At 37.9% G+C, this 18,673-nt stretch overlaps 1 protein-coding gene across 1 annotated transcript; it reads right to left on the reverse strand.

Annotated features, from left to right (window-relative positions):
• Positions 1-4,684: 4,684 nt before the first annotated feature.
• Positions 4,685-10,062, reverse strand: LOC136234314 (putative phospholipid-transporting ATPase 9). The gene is made up of 11 exons (XM_066024107.1): positions 9,159-10,062; positions 7,710-9,058; positions 7,499-7,609; positions 7,128-7,404; positions 6,948-7,036; positions 6,730-6,838; positions 6,405-6,614; positions 6,178-6,303; positions 5,980-6,078; positions 5,678-5,869; positions 4,685-5,582 (listed from the first exon to the last, which is right to left on the reverse strand). Exons 1-11 carry the CDS (start codon positions 9,549-9,551, stop codon positions 4,971-4,973), a joined length of 3,567 nt encoding a protein of 1,188 aa, XP_065880179.1. The 5' UTR covers positions 9,552-10,062; the 3' UTR covers positions 4,685-4,970.
• Positions 10,063-18,673: the final 8,611 nt, after the last annotated feature.

The raw sequence follows: 18,673 nt of genomic DNA on the forward strand, positions 1-18,673 counted from the left end.
CGGAACCAACACGATGTTGCAACGACAGGCTTGCCTCCAGCAATCCAGAAATTTCAGTACCTGTTGTAGACAAAGAGGAGCTGACGTACTCGATTTATTCCACACCAGATCGTTTCGGTGAAGCCATATCCCCCAACAAATCATGGCAAACACCTCATGCGTCTGACGGTCTTGGCATAAGATGGCAGACCAGAACTTGTTGAAGCTCTGGACTGCTGAATGATATCTCCTACCGGTGATAGGGCCCATATGCTTCTAACGAAATCACAGGATACCAGCGCGTGGAAAATAGATTCAGCCCCACGAGAACACCTGGGACAAATCTCCTCGACCGGAACCATATGTGTACGGAGAGTAACCATCGTAGGTAGAATGTTAGACAGAGCTCTCCAGATGAGGTCTTTGACCTTGGGTGGTATCGATAGATCCCAGGGTGAGTTCCACCTCGCTGCAACCCCGACATTACTAGGAATTTGCTGTTGTAATACCTGATGATAACCAAGTTTCACACTGTGATTCCCTTTCATATCCCATAACCAGTACTAGGAATCCATTTCCATGTGTCAACTCAAAGCAACCATGAATGATTCCTTCTTCCTCCAACCGTGATAATGTAAGGGACAACCCTTCAGCACAGAGAATAAAAAGATAAGGGGAGATATGATCTCCTTGTCTTAGGCCACGTTGTGGAGTAATAGGCCCGACAGAATGACCCCCGCTTACAATTGTATAAGTAGCCTTGCTCACACACTGCATTATAATATCAACCCATCCAGTTGGAAACCCCAGTCTTAGCATAATCTGTTTCAGAAACACCCATTCAACCCTATCATAGGCTTTAGCCATGTCCAGCTTGAGTGAGGAAATACCTGATTTTCTCTGAGAGCATTGTTGAAGATAATGGTTAACCTCGAACGCTAGCATGACGTTATCCGTGATCAACCTCCCTGGGATAAAAGCGCTCTGAGAAGGTGATATAACCAAATGAAGAACCCGCTTTAGCCTGTTTGCAAGCACCTTTGATACGATCTTATAAATGACATTACACATCGCTATGGGTCTTAAGTCTGAGACCAGTTCCGGCTTTGATTTTTTTGGTATAAGCACTAGGTGTGTCTCGTGTATATTATCCGATGGTACCCCCGAGTTCAACCACGACAGGCAAGATGATATAACATTTGGGCCGATGATATCCCAATGTTTTTGGTAAAAACATGGGTTATAGCCGTTTGGGCTGGGGCTCTTATCAGGGCCCATAGAGAACACTGCATCCTTGACCTCCACGATTGTAAACGTACTCATTAATGACACACATGCTTCTAGGGTTAATTTAGGAGTGAAATTTTCAAGAATTTCATTTATGGCACTGCCCTTTGATGTAAATAGCAATTGATAGAAATTATGGATAAGAACGTCCAGACCTGTAGACCAGTCGCACCACACCCTTTAGTCGTTTCGTAGTTGATGTATTGAATTTTTTATTTTCCTGCTCCGTACAGCAGCATGAAAAAAACGAGAGTTCATGTCCCCACCCTGAAGCCATGACTTTTTAGCCCTCAATCGCTAGAATTCCTCTTATTTGAGCAGTAGTTCATCAAGTTGGGCACATTTTCCAATACAGCGCTATTGAGATAACTAATTATCCCGCCTTTTCAACTGTCACAGAGCCACACAACATTCTGCAATCTGACCTTTAAACCGTCTACGCAGAGCCTCGCCCCACTCAAATAAGTTTGACGCACAGCCTTGCTGTCTCTCCACCACGTCAACACAGCTATTTCTTTGCCAAGCCACCTCAATTCTATCCCGACAGTCACCCTCGAGGAGCCAAGTATTTTCGAAGTGAAACCGTAGCTTCCATGCCACACATACCTGGGATACTGATAATATCAAGACAGAGTGGTCCGAGCAACAGACCTCTTCGTTTGTGACTTTGGCATTGGGAAAGAGATTCTGCCACCACGAGGATGGCAAGGCACGGTCAAGCTTTTCCTGAACACAGTGATCAGTCCCTCTGCTCTTCTCCCATGTAAATTCATGCCCCTGCATAACAACCTTATGAAGGTCACAATAATGTATAGTGTCAGAGAACCCCTGAATGAGACTCTATGGATGTCTACGACCCCCACGCTTTTCAGAATGAGAGAGGATATCGTTAAAGTCACCTATCATGAGCCAAGGGAGGGGGCTACTGTTACAGAGGTTCTTCAAAAGATTCCACGAGTCAAACCTCCTATTCCATTCAGGAGAACCATAAAATCTGGTTAGTCGATACTCCGACAAACCTGCAACTGAGATTCTCGCATCAATGTAGTTTCTGAAAAAAAATCAATAGATTAACACAATTTTTAGCTTTCCACAGTAGGGCCAGACCCCCCCCCCCCACCCCCCCCCCCCCCCCCCCCCCCCAAAAAAAAAAAAAATTGGGAGGATCAATAGAAAAGAGACCTGAAAAGGAGAGCTTACGTTTGAGTACTTCAATCTTACTTCTGGAACACTTAACTTCAATGAGAAAAATGAAATCGGGACACTAGGTCAAGCAACATACGAACTGAGCGGGGGTTGCCCATACCCCGATAGTTCAAACTTAGTACGCTCATTGTTTCAGGCGGGCCTGGGATCCAGTGCCCGCTTTGTTAGAAGAATTCTAAATTGCCGCAACTATAGCCATCACTTCCGAATCACACTCCATGTCCCCACTAATACATGTTGTGCCATCAGGAACGACTTCTCCCTGTCTTATTCGCTTCGGTAACTACAACCCCATCCCCATCTTCCAGCCTATATGCTTCCTCATGTGAAAATTGGATGCTCGAAGGGATCATTGTTGTAGCCAATTCACCTGCCACGCCTTTCCCTTTACTCACTGGAGGATGAGGGCGCTGAGAATTAGAGATATTACCTAAGGGTGGCCGAGTCGTTTCACCCATTTCAGCAGTCAAATGGCCTATAGGCGTGTCGTTTGTATCGCTGGCACTAGCGGAGGCACCGCGAGCAGGAACTTAGACTGTATGAGGGTCGTATTATGGAGATTGGATGCCCTCAACCCAATACTGTATGGCATTACAGCCTTCGCCGGATCATCCAGTTCAAGGAGGGCAGAGCAAAATTTGTCCGGGTGACCAATCTTGCCACAATAGAAGCAAAACAAAGGCAGTCTTTCGTATTGAAAATACACCCATGAGAAAACTCCACCTGCCTTTGCAATTTTCATTTTCCGTTTGATAGGCATTGTGACATCCATAGCCACACGAACACGCATAAACGTTCGGCCAAAGCCCGAAAAGTTGTTAGCGTCAGCTTCCACATACTTGCCCAGGAAATTACCGATGCACACTACAACTCTCTCAGACATAAAACCTGGAGGCAAATCATATACCTGCACCCAGAACTCCGCATCTGTGAGCGGCACTTCAATTGGATTTTTCCCCTACTCTAATTTGTGTGTGATAAGAAGACTCTGCTCAAACGTCTAGGGGCCCCTTTTCACCACTCGCTCTCTCTCAAACGGGTGGAAGAAGATAAATCTAAACAGGTTCGGCCCTAGGTCCTCGATACACAATCCCTTTGATGGCCTCCACAGATCGGCAAGGGTATTCTTCATAAACACTGCCTTAAAGCTTCGGTCAGTTAGTAGCCGCCCCACAAGGTTCCATGATGGTGGCTGGCACTCCTCCTCTATTTCAATCGGCGGGATAACGAGCCCGGAATCGCTTTCCTCAGCAAGGGTGATTCCATCGGGAAAGGCTGCAGCTAGATCCATAGTGAAGAAAACGGCAGAGAATAATCGCAATACCTGGAAACGCAGCAAAACTTGTCAACGACAAGAGAACGGCCACTCGTCAAAAAGCGAGACCTAACACTCGTCAAAAAGTGAGACCCTTTCTTTGTTAGTAGAATATATTAAGAGAGGATATAATTACACTTCTTCCTATACATTAGAAATATTTTTAACCCTTTATCTCTTTACCAAAAATTACACCATAATTCCAAAACAGTTGGGAACTAGATTATAATTTGGCGGTGGCTTGTTTTAGAGCATGATCTTTTACCATTTCTTCATATATTGTTATTTACTGCTTTAAATTTGATCATGCACCATTGGCTTTTATTTCTGCTATAGAAAAAAATTGAAAAATAATAAAGCAAATCCATAAGAAATTTTTACTTGTATAAGAAGTACACGAAAGATGGTACGGAGTGTTGGGCAGTGAAACACTGCCACATCCATAAGATGTCGGTGGCGGAGATGCGTATGTTGAGATGGATGTGTGGTCACACGAGAAAGGACCGGGTGCGTAATGAAATAATTAGGACAAAAGTAGGGGTCACATCTATTGAGAATAAAATGAGAGAAAACCGACTAAGGTGGTTTGGCCATGTGAGACGTAGAGCGCTTGATGCTTCGGTTAGGAGAACCGAAGAGTGGCAAAGGGATGTAGTGGTGAGGGGTAGGGGAAGACCTAAGCAAACTTGGAGGAGGGTGATCGAGAGTGATATGAGTTTATTGGGAATTGAGGAAAATATGGTAGTGGATAGGACGGAGTGGAGAGAGCGAATCTGTGTCGCTGACACGACTTGATTTTCACGGTTTTATATGATGGTTCATGTTAGCCGACCCCGAATCATTTCGGGACTAAGGCTTTGTTGTTGTTGTTGTATAAGAAGTACACGAAACTTGATAGAGACACAATAAGAAATTGAATGTTTATTTATGTAAATACGAGCACTAAACACACCTACAAGTAATGTAATGGAATTTTCTCACATATATACTAAATTAAATAAATTTTACAAATTAAGAAAAAAAAAATATGGTACAAAAAATACATGTATAGGAACAAAACAACAAAAAGCAAAATTTCACATCCTTTCCTGCATTTCTTCTGCCTGATTGAAAGAACTATTGCAGTTGAAATGCAACAAAGTGAGCAAGATTTCAGATACACAGCACAAAACTACTGGCACATTCATCTGTTACGGGATTCTCGTTTTGATGCTCTACGCGCTGTAAAACCAACTGTTGGTCGCAACGAGTTCTGGCGCACCATATCACAGTATTCGGGATCACTTGCTTGACCTCCACGATTCATCCACTGAATAAATTGATGGTACATGGGAAAGAATTGGTTTTGAATAGCCGATAGGACGAAATACGGGACTAGTGTTGATAGTACCACAAAGAGCATGACAATCCAATACGAAGGAGTCGGGGCAAGAGCTTCAGTCAAGATCTTGTACGCGTTGGTAGAAGCAGTGGGACTCATGGCTCCATAGACCACCAGAAAGATATACCACAAAGCAACAGAACCCCAGATTAAGCAGTGCTGTATCACTGTAAAGTAGTTAACAAAGAGTGCCATTTGCAAGTTCACAGCCCAGACAATGCACGAGTACATCGTAGCACCTAAGATGTCCCTCCCGACAGTTTTCCCGTCTTTATTGAATGCTTGGTGTTCAAATGCCTTGACGCAAAAGAAGAAAATGACAATCCCGGCGTAGAATCCATTACACATCCAAGAAATTATTCGGCGCCAGCTGAAGAGTACGTTTTGCACACCTTGTTGGTACAGTAGAGGAAACTGCCCAAAAAGATCACAAACAGTAAATACTTTGTTGCATACATAATATGTAAAGGTTTAACGGTATCCGTCTTAATGGGTTATTAAAATAATACCTTGAGGGCAGACTCTGCAGGTACATCCTGGTCAAGAACACCCAAGGCAACCACAGGAAGAGATGTGAAGAGGACGCTGTACAACGACATAAACCAATCGTTGTATGCAGGTTGTGCGGAGAATGTTGTAAATGCCTCATATAAGAAAAGAGTGACGCCGAATGTGATGTTTTTGTAGAAGAAGTAGCATATCTGCGGATGGGAGAAATATTATGTTATTATCTACAAGCTTCATCAAATGTCATATAAGTAGTGAATCTGAAAACTCTATAGAAAAATTCAATGTATGAATTCGGATGTACCATTGAAGAAATCCTCCTGTAACACCAGTGTCCATGCAACAATAGTAGACGCTCCAAATATCTAAACTGAGCAATTGCGACGTCACTTGACATGACAGCCTGAGTAGAAAATAGGCAAAATAAGATGCATAAGCAATAAGAAATATGTATTATACACGGTAACATTAATTACAAAATCCAAATTGATTAAGCACATACCTGCATTCCTTCAACACCACTTATTCCCACTCCAATATCTGCTTCTTGGAGCATACCAACATCATTAGCACCATCCCCGATTGCTAATGTTGTTTTTCCAGTTCCTTCTTTCACTAGTTTAGTCACCTGTAATTTTTATAAGTAAACCATATGAGAACTTTAGATGTTCAAATATAAAGGAAATATGTGAAATAGAATGGAAAAACCACTACAAAATTGTAACTTACGAGTCCTTTCTGTTTTGGAGATGAACGGCAGCAAATTACAGATGCACAACCAATGGCTAGCTTTAGAAACAAATGCTTCATATCATCCTCTAAAGCATAAGTAAGTGATTTCCCATCAATGATCAATGCAAATGAATCAGAGCCATCTCTCGGTGCTGAGACCAGACCCATTCCATCATTAATTTGACGTAGAACACTTTCCTTTGATGCCTAAAAAATGAATCATAGTTAATTCATATCAGCATCATATATCATCAAAGTAACTTTCTGAGAAACTGAATGCATTAACATTCATCTAATAGCAGACTCGTATTTAAAGTAATACCTTGGTAATTGCTGTTTTATCCCCTGCCTTTTCCAAAGATTGAATCTCTGGAGTCTCCAAATTGATTATAATTTGCTTCATTCCTTGTCTAAGCAAACTACATGCGAAACTGCATATGCACATCTTTATGTCAGAGATTGGTACTGGTAATATTCTACACGCCTAGTCTCAAAATCAATAAAACATGAACAAAAAAAAAGTGACACAGAATAGCATACCCAATATTGATGGCAGTCTCCATTTTGTCTCCAGTCAAAACCCAGATCTTGATTCCAGCTTGGGCAAGCCTGTCTATGCATTGTGGAACCTATTAAGTGCAATTGAACAAAAGTCAGGTCCAAATCTCTGTATGAAAGTTCTTCATTCCACAATTGTGTAACCTATTATTTCCAGCTTACCCCATCTTGGAGTTTGTCCTCAACAGCTGTTGCTCCAAGAAGAATTAGATTCCTCTCCATCTTCTCTGCCAAGTCATCAATCATAGTATCTCGATCAAGACTTACTGACATCTTAGCGGCATTGAATTTGTCACTGAAATCTTTGTATTCTTCTTCCTTAAGTTCACGATAGGCAAGTATAAGAGTCCTCAAGCCTGCATCAGCATAATCATTCACATGTTTCCTTGTATTTTCTTCGAATTCCTTACCATTCAGGGCAATCCTTTCGAACATGATACTGCATGGTAGGAACAATAATCATGAATTCCAACACCATTTATGGCAAACATAATGAAATTGAAATCAAAGTTCCAGAGAACAAGATTACAAACCTGTCAGCACCTTTACAAAGTAATAGTAGCTTCCCTTCCTCAGTTCTTACTATCACAGACATTCGCTTTCTTGTGCTGTTAAACTCTAAAACGTTCAATAGTGTGTATGACCTGCAAAAGATAAACGATAATAAGAATTTATTCAATAGGTACTTCCACAAATAGCCAACAATCTGCATTGTCATTATAGAAAGTGATAAGAAACACTGACCTTTCAACTCTCCTCCCAGACTCCACATCGAACTCCCTTATCACCACATTTGTTTGAGTCCTTTTGTAAAATTCAAAACCAAGTTCTCTAGCTGCAATCACGAATGCTGCTTCATCTGGTGATTCAGCCTCGTATGAAATCTTCCCGGTCTCTTCATCCTCTTCAGCTACAGCAGTATGACAGACTGCCAACAACCGGAAAAACTCTTGAATAACAGAAGCATTAGGCTCATGAACCCAGTTTCCATTCATAACTCTCTCATCTTCAAAATTAAAGCCTTTCACACGCGGTTTTTTAGTGGCAGTATCTTTATGAGCCAAACCATTTATTCTTTCATGAGCTACCGGAGGACCATTTCTTAAATCAATAGCTTCCTCAACTTCCGTAACACCACGACCATAAGCAGTCCCAGCCACGGAACACTTTATAAACTCCATGGAATTGCAGGTTAATGTTCCAGTCTTATCAGAAAGTACTGTATCCACTTGGCCAAGTTCTTCAGTCAAATTCGAGGTACGGGCATGTGCTGGTCTGTCAGTCTCCTCATAATACATTTGAATATCTCGGTTGATGAAAACGCTTTGAAGAACTTTAACAACTTCTATTGACACGTACAAGGAGATTGGGATGAAGAAACTATATAGCAGTAAGGCAGACAGAAAATGAAAAAATCCTGCAAGTGCAGACTTTTTAGGGTCGAAGAAGACAGTTGAATCCTCGAGTGGAAGATACCATCTTTTCATCCTGCCATTTTCTAGGTCGTCGTCAGTAACAACGCCAAAGACAATAGAACCAACTAATGCCATTGTAAACACAATACCGAACATGAGGTATACAATTTTGTCCATCTTTTTCTCAATTCTGCTTCTCTTTGAAGGAGGAGCTCTAGAATTTTGCATAACCTTAGTGTCACTACCTGTGAAGATGACTGCCCCGTATATGTAGTCAGTATTTCTGAGTTTGGAATCCCTGAGGAGAAGCTGTTGAGGACTGAGTGGATACTGGTTTTCTTCAAACTCTAAAGTCCCAACAAAAGCATACAAATTTGCATTTGGATCTTCGCATCTAACCATACCCTTGAAATCCTTGTAGTTTGAATCCTCGTGTAAGCCAACAGTCTGCTCCACTGCTTGTTTAACTTTCAAATTTGTCTCTCCATCAAGATTCATGGTCTCAACATAGCAAATAGCATCATCATAACTAGATGAAAGCAAAAGGAGGTCCGCCGGGAAGAATTGATCCTTCTCCACCTTTACTATATCTCCCACTTTCAGATTCTTCCATTCTGTTTCCTTGAAAAAGCCATCGCCTTTATGGACTTTCACTTTTCTATTGTTCATCTCAATATCCTGAGAAGCCACCGCATATATAAGAATCAATAAAACAGTAAGTAATTTATCATAGCTGAATCTGGTCTATAAAATAAAGAAAAATGAAGAAATAGCATACCTGCTGCTTTCGCTTCAAATCTTCAAGTAATTCTTTAGCCATGGTGGCTCCAATAACAAAAATGAGAGGAATAATAGCACTGAGAGCGCCATAAGGAGAAAGAGGGGTAAAGGAGACGATGCCACTAACTAAGAAGTAAAAGTTAGCCACTCTTCTGAACTGCTCAAACAATGATTTAGGAAAGAAAGAAGCTGGAGTATACTTAGTAGTTCTGACATAGTTGCTTTCATAATTTCTAATCCCAGCCTCAAAACTAGCAGCTTCATTACAGAAAACAACTCTTGAAAACCCTGGTCCCCCTATCTGTGAATGCTCCTCCTGCAATGATGCCTTTCCGCATCCAAATGAGTAGATCTTACTCAGCCGCAATTTCCTCCTCCTCCCACCAGCCATTTTATACCTCAAACGTACTCACAAATTTAGCTTCCACAATAGAAATTATTTGTAACCGGAAATACACACCAACTGAATGATGCAATGTCTTCAACAAATACCAAAAGTATTGCTAGTGAATATTACAAATACCCAGAATCAGCAGGTCCCAAATATTGAATCACAAAACCCCAGATAAAGCTAGAGGCTAATTGGCCACAACGGCGACAGAGAAAGCAACAAGGGTGAAGAAGAAGAAGAAGAAGAAAACAAATTAAGAAATTGAATTAAGATGAATGAGGAAAAGAGTGTGTGAGTTATGATAGGAGAGAAAGATGGAATTGAGAAATGCTTGTGTTGAAGAGGCATAAATAGAGGATGAAATGGTAGGAAATAAAAAAGGAAAAGAATCATGCGATAGCAGTATATTTGGTAAGACTTTGAAAGTTCAATTGACGACGAAAAGTCGTAGTAGTAGTATAATAAAAATGGGATGATGAGGAAGATGAAGGAGAAAGAACATGGCGCAACCCCTACGTTTTCATTTTGAACGACGACTTGGTTTCGATCTTCCATTTCTTGACTTTCTTTCTTTCTACTGATTTATTTACTAACATTTTATTTTATTTTTCATACTGATACTACTACTTTTCTTCTAGACAAATAATAATAATAATAATAATAATAATAATTTGTTTGTTAAAATTACGATAATGCCATTTCTCTAATATAATGTAATGTAAGAATCCGTCAATCTACTCTGCTTCCTGCCTTCCCTCGTCGATACGATATTGTTAGACAAAAACCTATGACAATTATTTTATTTATTAGTTCTTTCTAATTTGGCTTGCTGGCTTCAATTTTAAAATTAAAATAATCTTACCAATTGAAAAATACTGCCATTCTAGAAACTTTTATTTTAATTTAATGTCAAACGAATATGGATGTTTTTTTTATATTAAAGGAATATGGAGATTTATTTACATCTATAAATTAGATAATGCCATTTATAGATGTTAGGTGAAACAAGAATTAAAATTCTTTTAATAGAAAAAAATATATATTTATTAGATTTTAATCAAAGATAAATGAAATTATATGAAGAATTTAATTTTATTATATTCGTCGAATAATTTAGTTTTATCAAACATAAAAATATATATATATTTAGGATCGGTTTATTATCTATTGTTTGTTGTTTGTTGTTGCGGTTGGAAAAGTAGAGATTTTTTCATGTATGAAAAAGGCAAAAAAAAAGTTCCTAACTAAATACCTAAAACTCTCATTTTCAATATGAAAAGACAAACGGAAGTGGAAAATGAGTAAAAAACACCATCTTACACTTATTAAGTTGTCGATATGATTTACTAAGACTCTTTTTCTAGAAACACCTCTCAAAGCGAGATTTCCAATAAGAATAGGAATACTCATACATATAAAGTTTCTAGAAGAAAAATTTCGGCCAACACCTTATAAACATAAAAGTATGGTCACGATAAGGAATACGTTAACACTACTATCTCACAACTAGTCTTTACTCCTCAAACCCTTCCAATACTTACTGGCTTAAGCATCAGAGCGGCTTCGCCGGACTTCGACCCCTCTCTGACCTCTTGTTCTATTTTATAGGTCTAACCTCGAAAGACTCGATAGAAATTTCAGACACTTAGTAACAAGTATGGATGCAAACGGGATGGGACGGGGCAGGGAATGCATTTCTCATCCCCGTCCTAGACTAGTCGGGAATTCCCCGTCCCTGTCCCCACGAGACAGACAGGGACAAATTTGTTCCCTATCCCCATTTAAAAACACTTTTTCACTATTCCATATCCTCGTCCCGCTGGGAATCACCGTTTATATTTAAAAAAAATCAATATATACTAAAACTAAAACTTCTAAAAAATACCAAGTATAAGTAATCATTCTAAAAATATTCATTTAGTCCCATTTAATTTTTTATTTGAAAATAAATATATTTAATTTAAATTTAATGTTATAAATTATAATATTTAAGATATAATTTTAATTATAATGGAGAATAATTTGGATCCGTCGGGGATTCCCCATCGGGGATTAACGGGGTGGGATCGGGGATCCCCGCGGGGCGCGGATACCATTCCCCGTCCCCGCTCCATCCCCATTACGGGGAATAAAATTATTCTCATCCCGTCACCTGGAGATTCTTATCGGTGATTCCTCGTTCCCATCGGAGCGGGTCACCGACAGACAGGGGCCAATCCAGGATTTCTCCCCCATGGGGGCAAACAATACAACTAAAATAATTTTTATCCAAAAATTAATAATTATAGAAAACCAGAGATCAAAGCTCAAGTTCAAGTAAAATAGCAGCAGAAATATAAAATCAAAATTCAAGTAGGAGCAAAAAAAAAATACAAAAGCAGAGAGGCAAAGATCGGAGATGGAGTGTCGGACCAACGACCAACGATCCGACTACTGAAGGATTGGCTGTCGATTTTGATTTAATCTTAGTTAGGATTAAGGATTTCAATTTAGGCTTAAGAAGAAAGAGGAATTGAGGAAGAACTAAAGAGATTAAAGAGAGTAAGAGAGATCGATGGTTTGTTTTAGGACCTATTTAGTTTTACATTTAAATATTTATTTTTTATTTTTGTTGTAAACAAAACGACGTAGTTCTAATTAAATAAAACGGTGTCGTTTTGCGTTAAAACATAATTTAAAAAATAAAATATTAAATTTAAAACCAATTTTTTTTTGAATATGATATAATATATTAGTCACTGCAATTCTAATTAAATTAGAAGTATTTAAAAAAATTATTTCAAATTAAATTATTATATTTAAAGACACAAAGAGTCCGAACCAAAAAATCGATTAACTAAATTGATGGACAAAATTTAGGTTTGTAGATATTAATTAGCACGGTTAACGATGTAATTAGGTCTTATATTTTTAAGGGAAAATTACAAATCTGGGTGAAATGGGAGGCCCATTTACATATTAAACTCATTTACTAATTCTACTATATATCTAGACTGATTTTGTGTGACTTTTCAAAAATACCCTCAATATTTACGCGGAGCTCGCCCCATCCCGTCTGACTTCGCATATTCACCCATATGCGAAGCCTGCGAAGTTAATGTTTTGATTTACTTAATGAATTTAGTTCGCATATGCGAAGCCTGCGAAGCTGAAGTTTGTTTTGCTTGATGAATTTAGTTCGCATATGCGAATGCTGGATATGATTTGAAGCTAATACGCGAAGTGGTATATAGCAAAAATTGGCAAACAACAACGGATTCGAACATTAAAATCATAACATTATCAAAATTTACAACAAGATTGCCACAATAACAACATTCAAATCATAACATTATCAAAATTTACAACAAGATTGCCACAATGAACTCTACTAACCAATCATTTTAAAGTGAAACTAACTAATCCGGTATCAAGATTACTCATCCGCTTCAAAATTGGCACCGGATTAAGTTAGGTCCACTTTGAAGATTGGCACCATGGGATGGACGTGTCCCATGGTGCACCCCGAGATTGACACAACCTCTCCTAACGAATCATTTCAGGAGTGAATGTATCAATCTTGGGGAAGTTCATCCCTATACAGGAAGGAAAATCATCTTCCCTGCAGCCCAGTACGCCGCCTTCCAGAAAGGGATGTTACGTATTCAACCATCTACAGAAAAATTAACCGTGTTAGTTATGAAAAAGGACGATTTTGGCTTCGCGAAATGAAAATTAGTGAAGCATGCGAATGTAAATGTGCAGGGGAAGAGGTGATTTTACTTCGCATATCGATTTTTTCGCGAAGTCTGCGAGGTCTGAAATGTGACTATCTACGTCGCATTTCGATGCTTTCGCGAAGTCTGCGAGGTCTGAAACGTGAGGATCTATTCGTAGACTTCGCGAACTAATCGATTCGCGAGGTAGATCCATACGTTTCAGACTATTTCTCTTCGCAGAACTTCGCGAAATCATCAATTCACGAAGTAGATCATCACTTTCCAGGCTCGTTCTCTTCGCAAAGCTTAGCGAAACCATCGATTGCGAAGTGAATTCATGAAAAAACGCAGAAAAAAAAAACAGATTCTTACATTTTTCGCCCCTTTCACCCCCAAAAGCGACAATAACAATATGATAACATGGGAAGAACGAAGGAAATAACGTAGAAAAACCATTTCTTTAATGGTAACAAGAAGAAAGAAACCAAGCAACGAACAGGAAGATGAAAAACCATGACTTCGTTTTCTAGGGTTGGGAAGTTGCAGAATCACGAGATGAAGAGGGGAAAAAGAGAAATTCATTGTGATTTTGACTAAATGGTGCAGATTTCGTGCAATTTAAAGGAAGAAAGGAAGATCAAAAGTCTTGAAATCATTAATGCTGGAGCAACTTTTTGCATAACCAATGAGATAGAGAGAGCGGCGATTCGCAAGTGGTGGAAGTGTGAAGGTCAGGGGTATTTTTGAAAAGTCACACAAAATCAGTCTAGATATGTAGTAGAATTAGTAAATGGGTTTAATATGTAAATGGGTCTCCCATTTGACCCAGTTTTGTAATTTTCCCTATTTTTAAAAACTGACGATTTCAATTAACGGAATATATAATAATAATAATAATAATAATAATAATAATAATAGTCTTAGGGGGTGTTTGTTTGCTCATTTTCATTTCAAAAGGGGGAGTTTTAAGTGTTTGGTTAATGACCTCCTATTTGCCTTTTAAATCTGAAAAGGAGCATTACGTGTTTGGTTAGTAACCTCATGTTTGCCTTTCACCCCTGAAAAGCAGCTTTTTACAAAAGCAGAGAATCTCTGCTTTTTGGAAAAGCAACTTTTTCCAACAGCAAACAGAAAATAGCAACAGCAAACAGCAAACCGTAACAACAAACAGCAAACAGCAAACCGTAACAATAAACAGCAAACAGCAACAGTAAACAGTAGATAAAACAAACAGACCCTTAGACTCTTAGGCGTGAATCTTTATATAAAATCTTTAAAAAGTAAAATATAATTAAAAAAGTTTAGTAAATTAAAAATAAAAGAAATAGAAAATAAAATAATCGCTAACCATTACATTTAGGTTTGAGTAACCAAAATCACAATTAACCGAGATACTTGGACTAGTTTAGGGGTTGATATCTTAAAAACCATCGATTAGGTTCAAACCAAATATTTTGATGGACCAGTTAACCGAACTTTACCCACCCATATAATAAAATAGTGTTTTGAGTGCGTGAAAGTATACATGGAAGTTATGATTTTAGTGGGACAAAAATAAGAAAGTTAAGAAAGAATTTTTAAGTATTTGATAACTTGTTATCTGAATTTGATTACGTGTCTTAACCTCTAGTTTAATCTGACATCTAATGGATCTGTAAAATAGGACGAAGGTCAACAAACCCGCTCCGATGCTTAAGTCAGTTTTTATGATTGGATTAGATTAAACGGGGTGTTTGTTAGAAGGGATATAGGAGGTGGGATAGGAATAAAAAAATACGAGATAAGTTATCTCGTGTTTGTTTGGGAGATAGAAGAGTGAGACGGATGAAGGATAAGCTTATTATCCCTCAAATCCTATACCCAGGAGGGGGTGGTATAAGGAGATGGGATAAGCTCCTGTGATTTTAATAGGATGGAAAAGTCCATCTTATCCCTCAAATTAATGTTATATAGTTTAAATAAGGTTAAAATAGTAAAATGTATTATTTTATCTTCATCCCTATCCCACATACCAAACATTAAATAATAATTCTCGACTATCATATTATCCTTATCCCAACCATTTATCCTTATCTCTATCTCAACCTTTATCCATATCTCTATCCCAATAGAATACCAAACGCCCCGAAAGAGTAAGAACAGGTTTAGAGATAGTATAGTTAATGTATCGAACCTTCTGCTCTTTATTTATAGTGTTTGATTAGGTTAAGGTTGTCACTAGGGGTGTTCATGGATCAATCCAATGGTTATTAGATACAAAAACCAATCCAATCCAATCAATCAAGGGATTCATGGATTGGTTGTAAATAACCTATCCAACCCATGAATACTCCATGAAGTTGGATTGGATCGGTTTTGGTTTGGATTGGTTATTAACAACCAATCCACTAATTAATTTCACATATACCTATATCTATTATTATTTTGATTAAACTAAATAAATAAATTTATTTTAGGGCTAATTTCAAAAAAAAATACATGTGGTTTCAGGTTTTATAATTCGGTACGTATGGTTTTTTTTGCTCCGAAACAAGCCTTATGGTTTGCGCCGTTGGTAAAATCAAGGCAAAACCTTTAACATCCTTAAATTGCAATGATATTTTTGGGAAAATAGAATTTTTTTTTTTTTACTCTTTCTACTCTTCTTCTTCTATTTTTTTTTTTCTGGCATTCCTGATTTCTGGAAATTCCAGAATTCTGTAATGAACTCTAGAATCCAGAATTTATTCAAAATTCTGGAAATTCCAAAAAAAATCTAAAATTTCAAAATTTTCTGGATTTTTTCAGAAATGACGAAATTTTTAGAATTCTAGAAATCTTGATTTCAAAATTATTGAAATTCTAGAAAATTTTGAAAATTCTGGTATTTCTCGAGATTTCATGAATTTCAAGAATTCTGAAATCAGTAATTCTAGAATTTTTAGAATTCTGAAGATTTTGGCATTTCTAGAAATTCTGAAATTCAAGATTTGAGAAATTCCAGAATTTTGAAATTTCAAATTTCTGAAATTCAAGAAATTCTAAAAATTATGGATTTGTGAAATTTTAAAAATTTCTAGAATTCTCGAATGAATTCTTGAAAGATTTTTGAAATTTCAGAATTTTCTAAGATTCCTAAATTTTCTAGAATTTCAAGAATTCTCGAACGAATTCTAGAAAGATTTATGAAATTTTTAGAATTTTTTGAAATTTCAGAATTTTCTGATATTCCAGAATTTTCTGAGATTCTAGAATTTTTTAGAATTCTAAGAATTCTCAAACGAATTCTGGAAAGATTTATGAAATTCTAAGAATTTTTTGAAATTCCAGAATTCTAGAATAGAATCTAGAAATTCTAGCATTTATCGAAATTCCAGAAAATTTTGAAATTCTAGATTTTTGAAATTACAAGATTCTGGAATTCCTTTTTTTTTTTTTGAAATTTCCAGAATTTTGGAACATTGATCCTCTTCTTCCACTGCTACGAATGCAAACTAATTCTGGTCCATTTCTAAATTTCACAAATATGAATTTTTTTTAGTGGATTGGTTAATTAACCAGTTAAATAATTGTATCCATGTATTAAATTTGTATTGGTTTGGTTATAAGCAAACCAATTGAACAAATAAACCAATAAACTAGTTATTTTGGATTGGAATGGATTGGGTTAAATCCATGGGTTGGTTAAAATGTTGAACACCCCTAGTTGTCACCTTCTTAGTAATCCTTATGAGTTTAGGTTTTCTAGTCCCTTAAGGAATCTGAATCGTGGGAGGAATCTTTGATCTCGTATGATTTTAGAAGTTTCTCTTGTGATTGGGCCTAAACACATGCGTGCTGGTTTCGGGCTTTAATAAGATGAGGTTAGGTTGTTTATCGTTGGGCTTGGGTTGCCACCAATAGTTATGGGGCTTGCTTTAGGTGTTTACACGGCCTTTTATCCCCAAATGGGGTGACCATGACATCATCTGTATTGCATGATATCAGATATCACCCACCCTATTTAGAGTTTACATTCTTCCAGGATTTATTCTATAATAGTCATTTCCTTATAGGACCATTTTGTTATTTGATTCTTCTAAACTGTCACCTTTTGAAGTCATTATGAGGCCGCATGTTTTAAGTTTTGATTTATTGATGTGTCCATCTGCGAATGGATCTGGGATCTCGTGTTTTGCGGCACATTTATGAAAACACATGTTTCAATGTTGAGAGCCCCCAACAATCATGTTGATTACTCCCCAAGAGGCCCAACCCTCTTGCTTTTTTTCCTCCTCATATTTCTTGAGGAAGCAGTCGAGCTTACCACTTTCTGCCAGCTTTTCCAGCTCTAAGATTAGTTTTCTGCAATATTCTGTTTCATGCCCTTCACTTTTGTGGAAGTGATAGTTTTTCCCATTACTCTGACCCTTTTTTAGCTTTACTGGGTACTCGATTTGAAATTTTATTATCTTCAACCCAAAAAAGCATCTCTTTCCGAAGAGCGTTAAAGGATAGTTGTGCCTTATCTCTTTGCTCCTGAGGCTTATTGGTGCTTCAGTCCCTTCTGTCTTTGTCTTGGGAAGGCTTATCACCTCCGGGTGTGGACTCTTTCCTTAATAAAGGGTTCGGTTTGTGCTCTTCCCACCGCGTATAGCTTAGAGCCCTCTTCATAAGGTCATGGAGGTCATTTGGCATAGTCGTTATGATGCTTTATTGCAAGGCTCTACTTCAGTAGTTACTCGTTATAGCTCCAATGGCTCCTCCGATGCTAAACTCCTTAACCTGAATGGCCAGCGCCTGAAATTTTTCGATAAGTTGGGACAACGTCTCTCCTTCATCCTGGACAGTATGCTTGAGATCTTGCATCGTTTTTCCTTCAGGTGTTGAAGTGACAAAATGATCCATGAAAGACTCAGTCATTTGGTTAAAGTCGTAGATCTATTCGTGCAAGAGCTGCTCATACGAAAAGGCTACAAATTCCTTTAGGCTTGTAGAGAAAAGATGACATAATATTGCATCCGTGGTAGTGGTTGCTGATAGGGGTCGAAAACCGCTATATTTAGGTATGGTTTTTAGGATAGTTTTGATTAGTTTTCATTCAATGAGCGAGCATCTCTCGTACTTTTATGCATGTGTGCGTGTTAATTAGTTTTAGTATATGTTTTATTTACTTTTGTAGTTTCTAGCCATTTTCTGATTGTTTTCAGGCAAAATATTGCCCAAATAGCACACATGTGAACTATCACTTATTTATTTCGGCTAATTGATCCACCAAAGGTCGCACTAAATGGAGTTTTTACTCAAATCTAACGACGGGTGGGTCAATTTAGCCTTTGAACTAACGTCGTTTGGAGTTTATGTGTGTGTGCAGGTTAAAACGGGATCAATTTCGGGTAGAAATCGCGTTTCAGGGACCCCCCGGTAGTCACTCGGTGAACTGGGCATTACCAGCCCGTCGAACTG

This window comes from Euphorbia lathyris, chromosome 1, assembly GCF_963576675.1.
Source record: "Euphorbia lathyris chromosome 1, ddEupLath1.1, whole genome shotgun sequence".
Lineage (NCBI taxonomy): Eukaryota > Viridiplantae > Streptophyta > Magnoliopsida > Malpighiales > Euphorbiaceae > Euphorbia > Euphorbia lathyris.

Excerpts from the sequence above, each read along its gene's own strand:
- LOC136234314 (XM_066024107.1), bottom strand. The coding sequence starts at position 9,551 with ATGGCTGGTGGGAGGAGGAGGAAATTGCGGCTGAGTAAGATCTACTCA. Across the intron at positions 6,839-6,947 it reads GAGACTGCCATCAATATTGG|TTTCGCATGTAGTTTGCTTA; the intron begins GTATGCTATTCT and ends GTGCATATGCAG. Across the intron at positions 6,304-6,404 it reads CTCCAAAACAGAAAGGACTC|GTGACTAAACTAGTGAAAGA; the intron begins GTAAGTTACAAT and ends TAAAAATTACAG.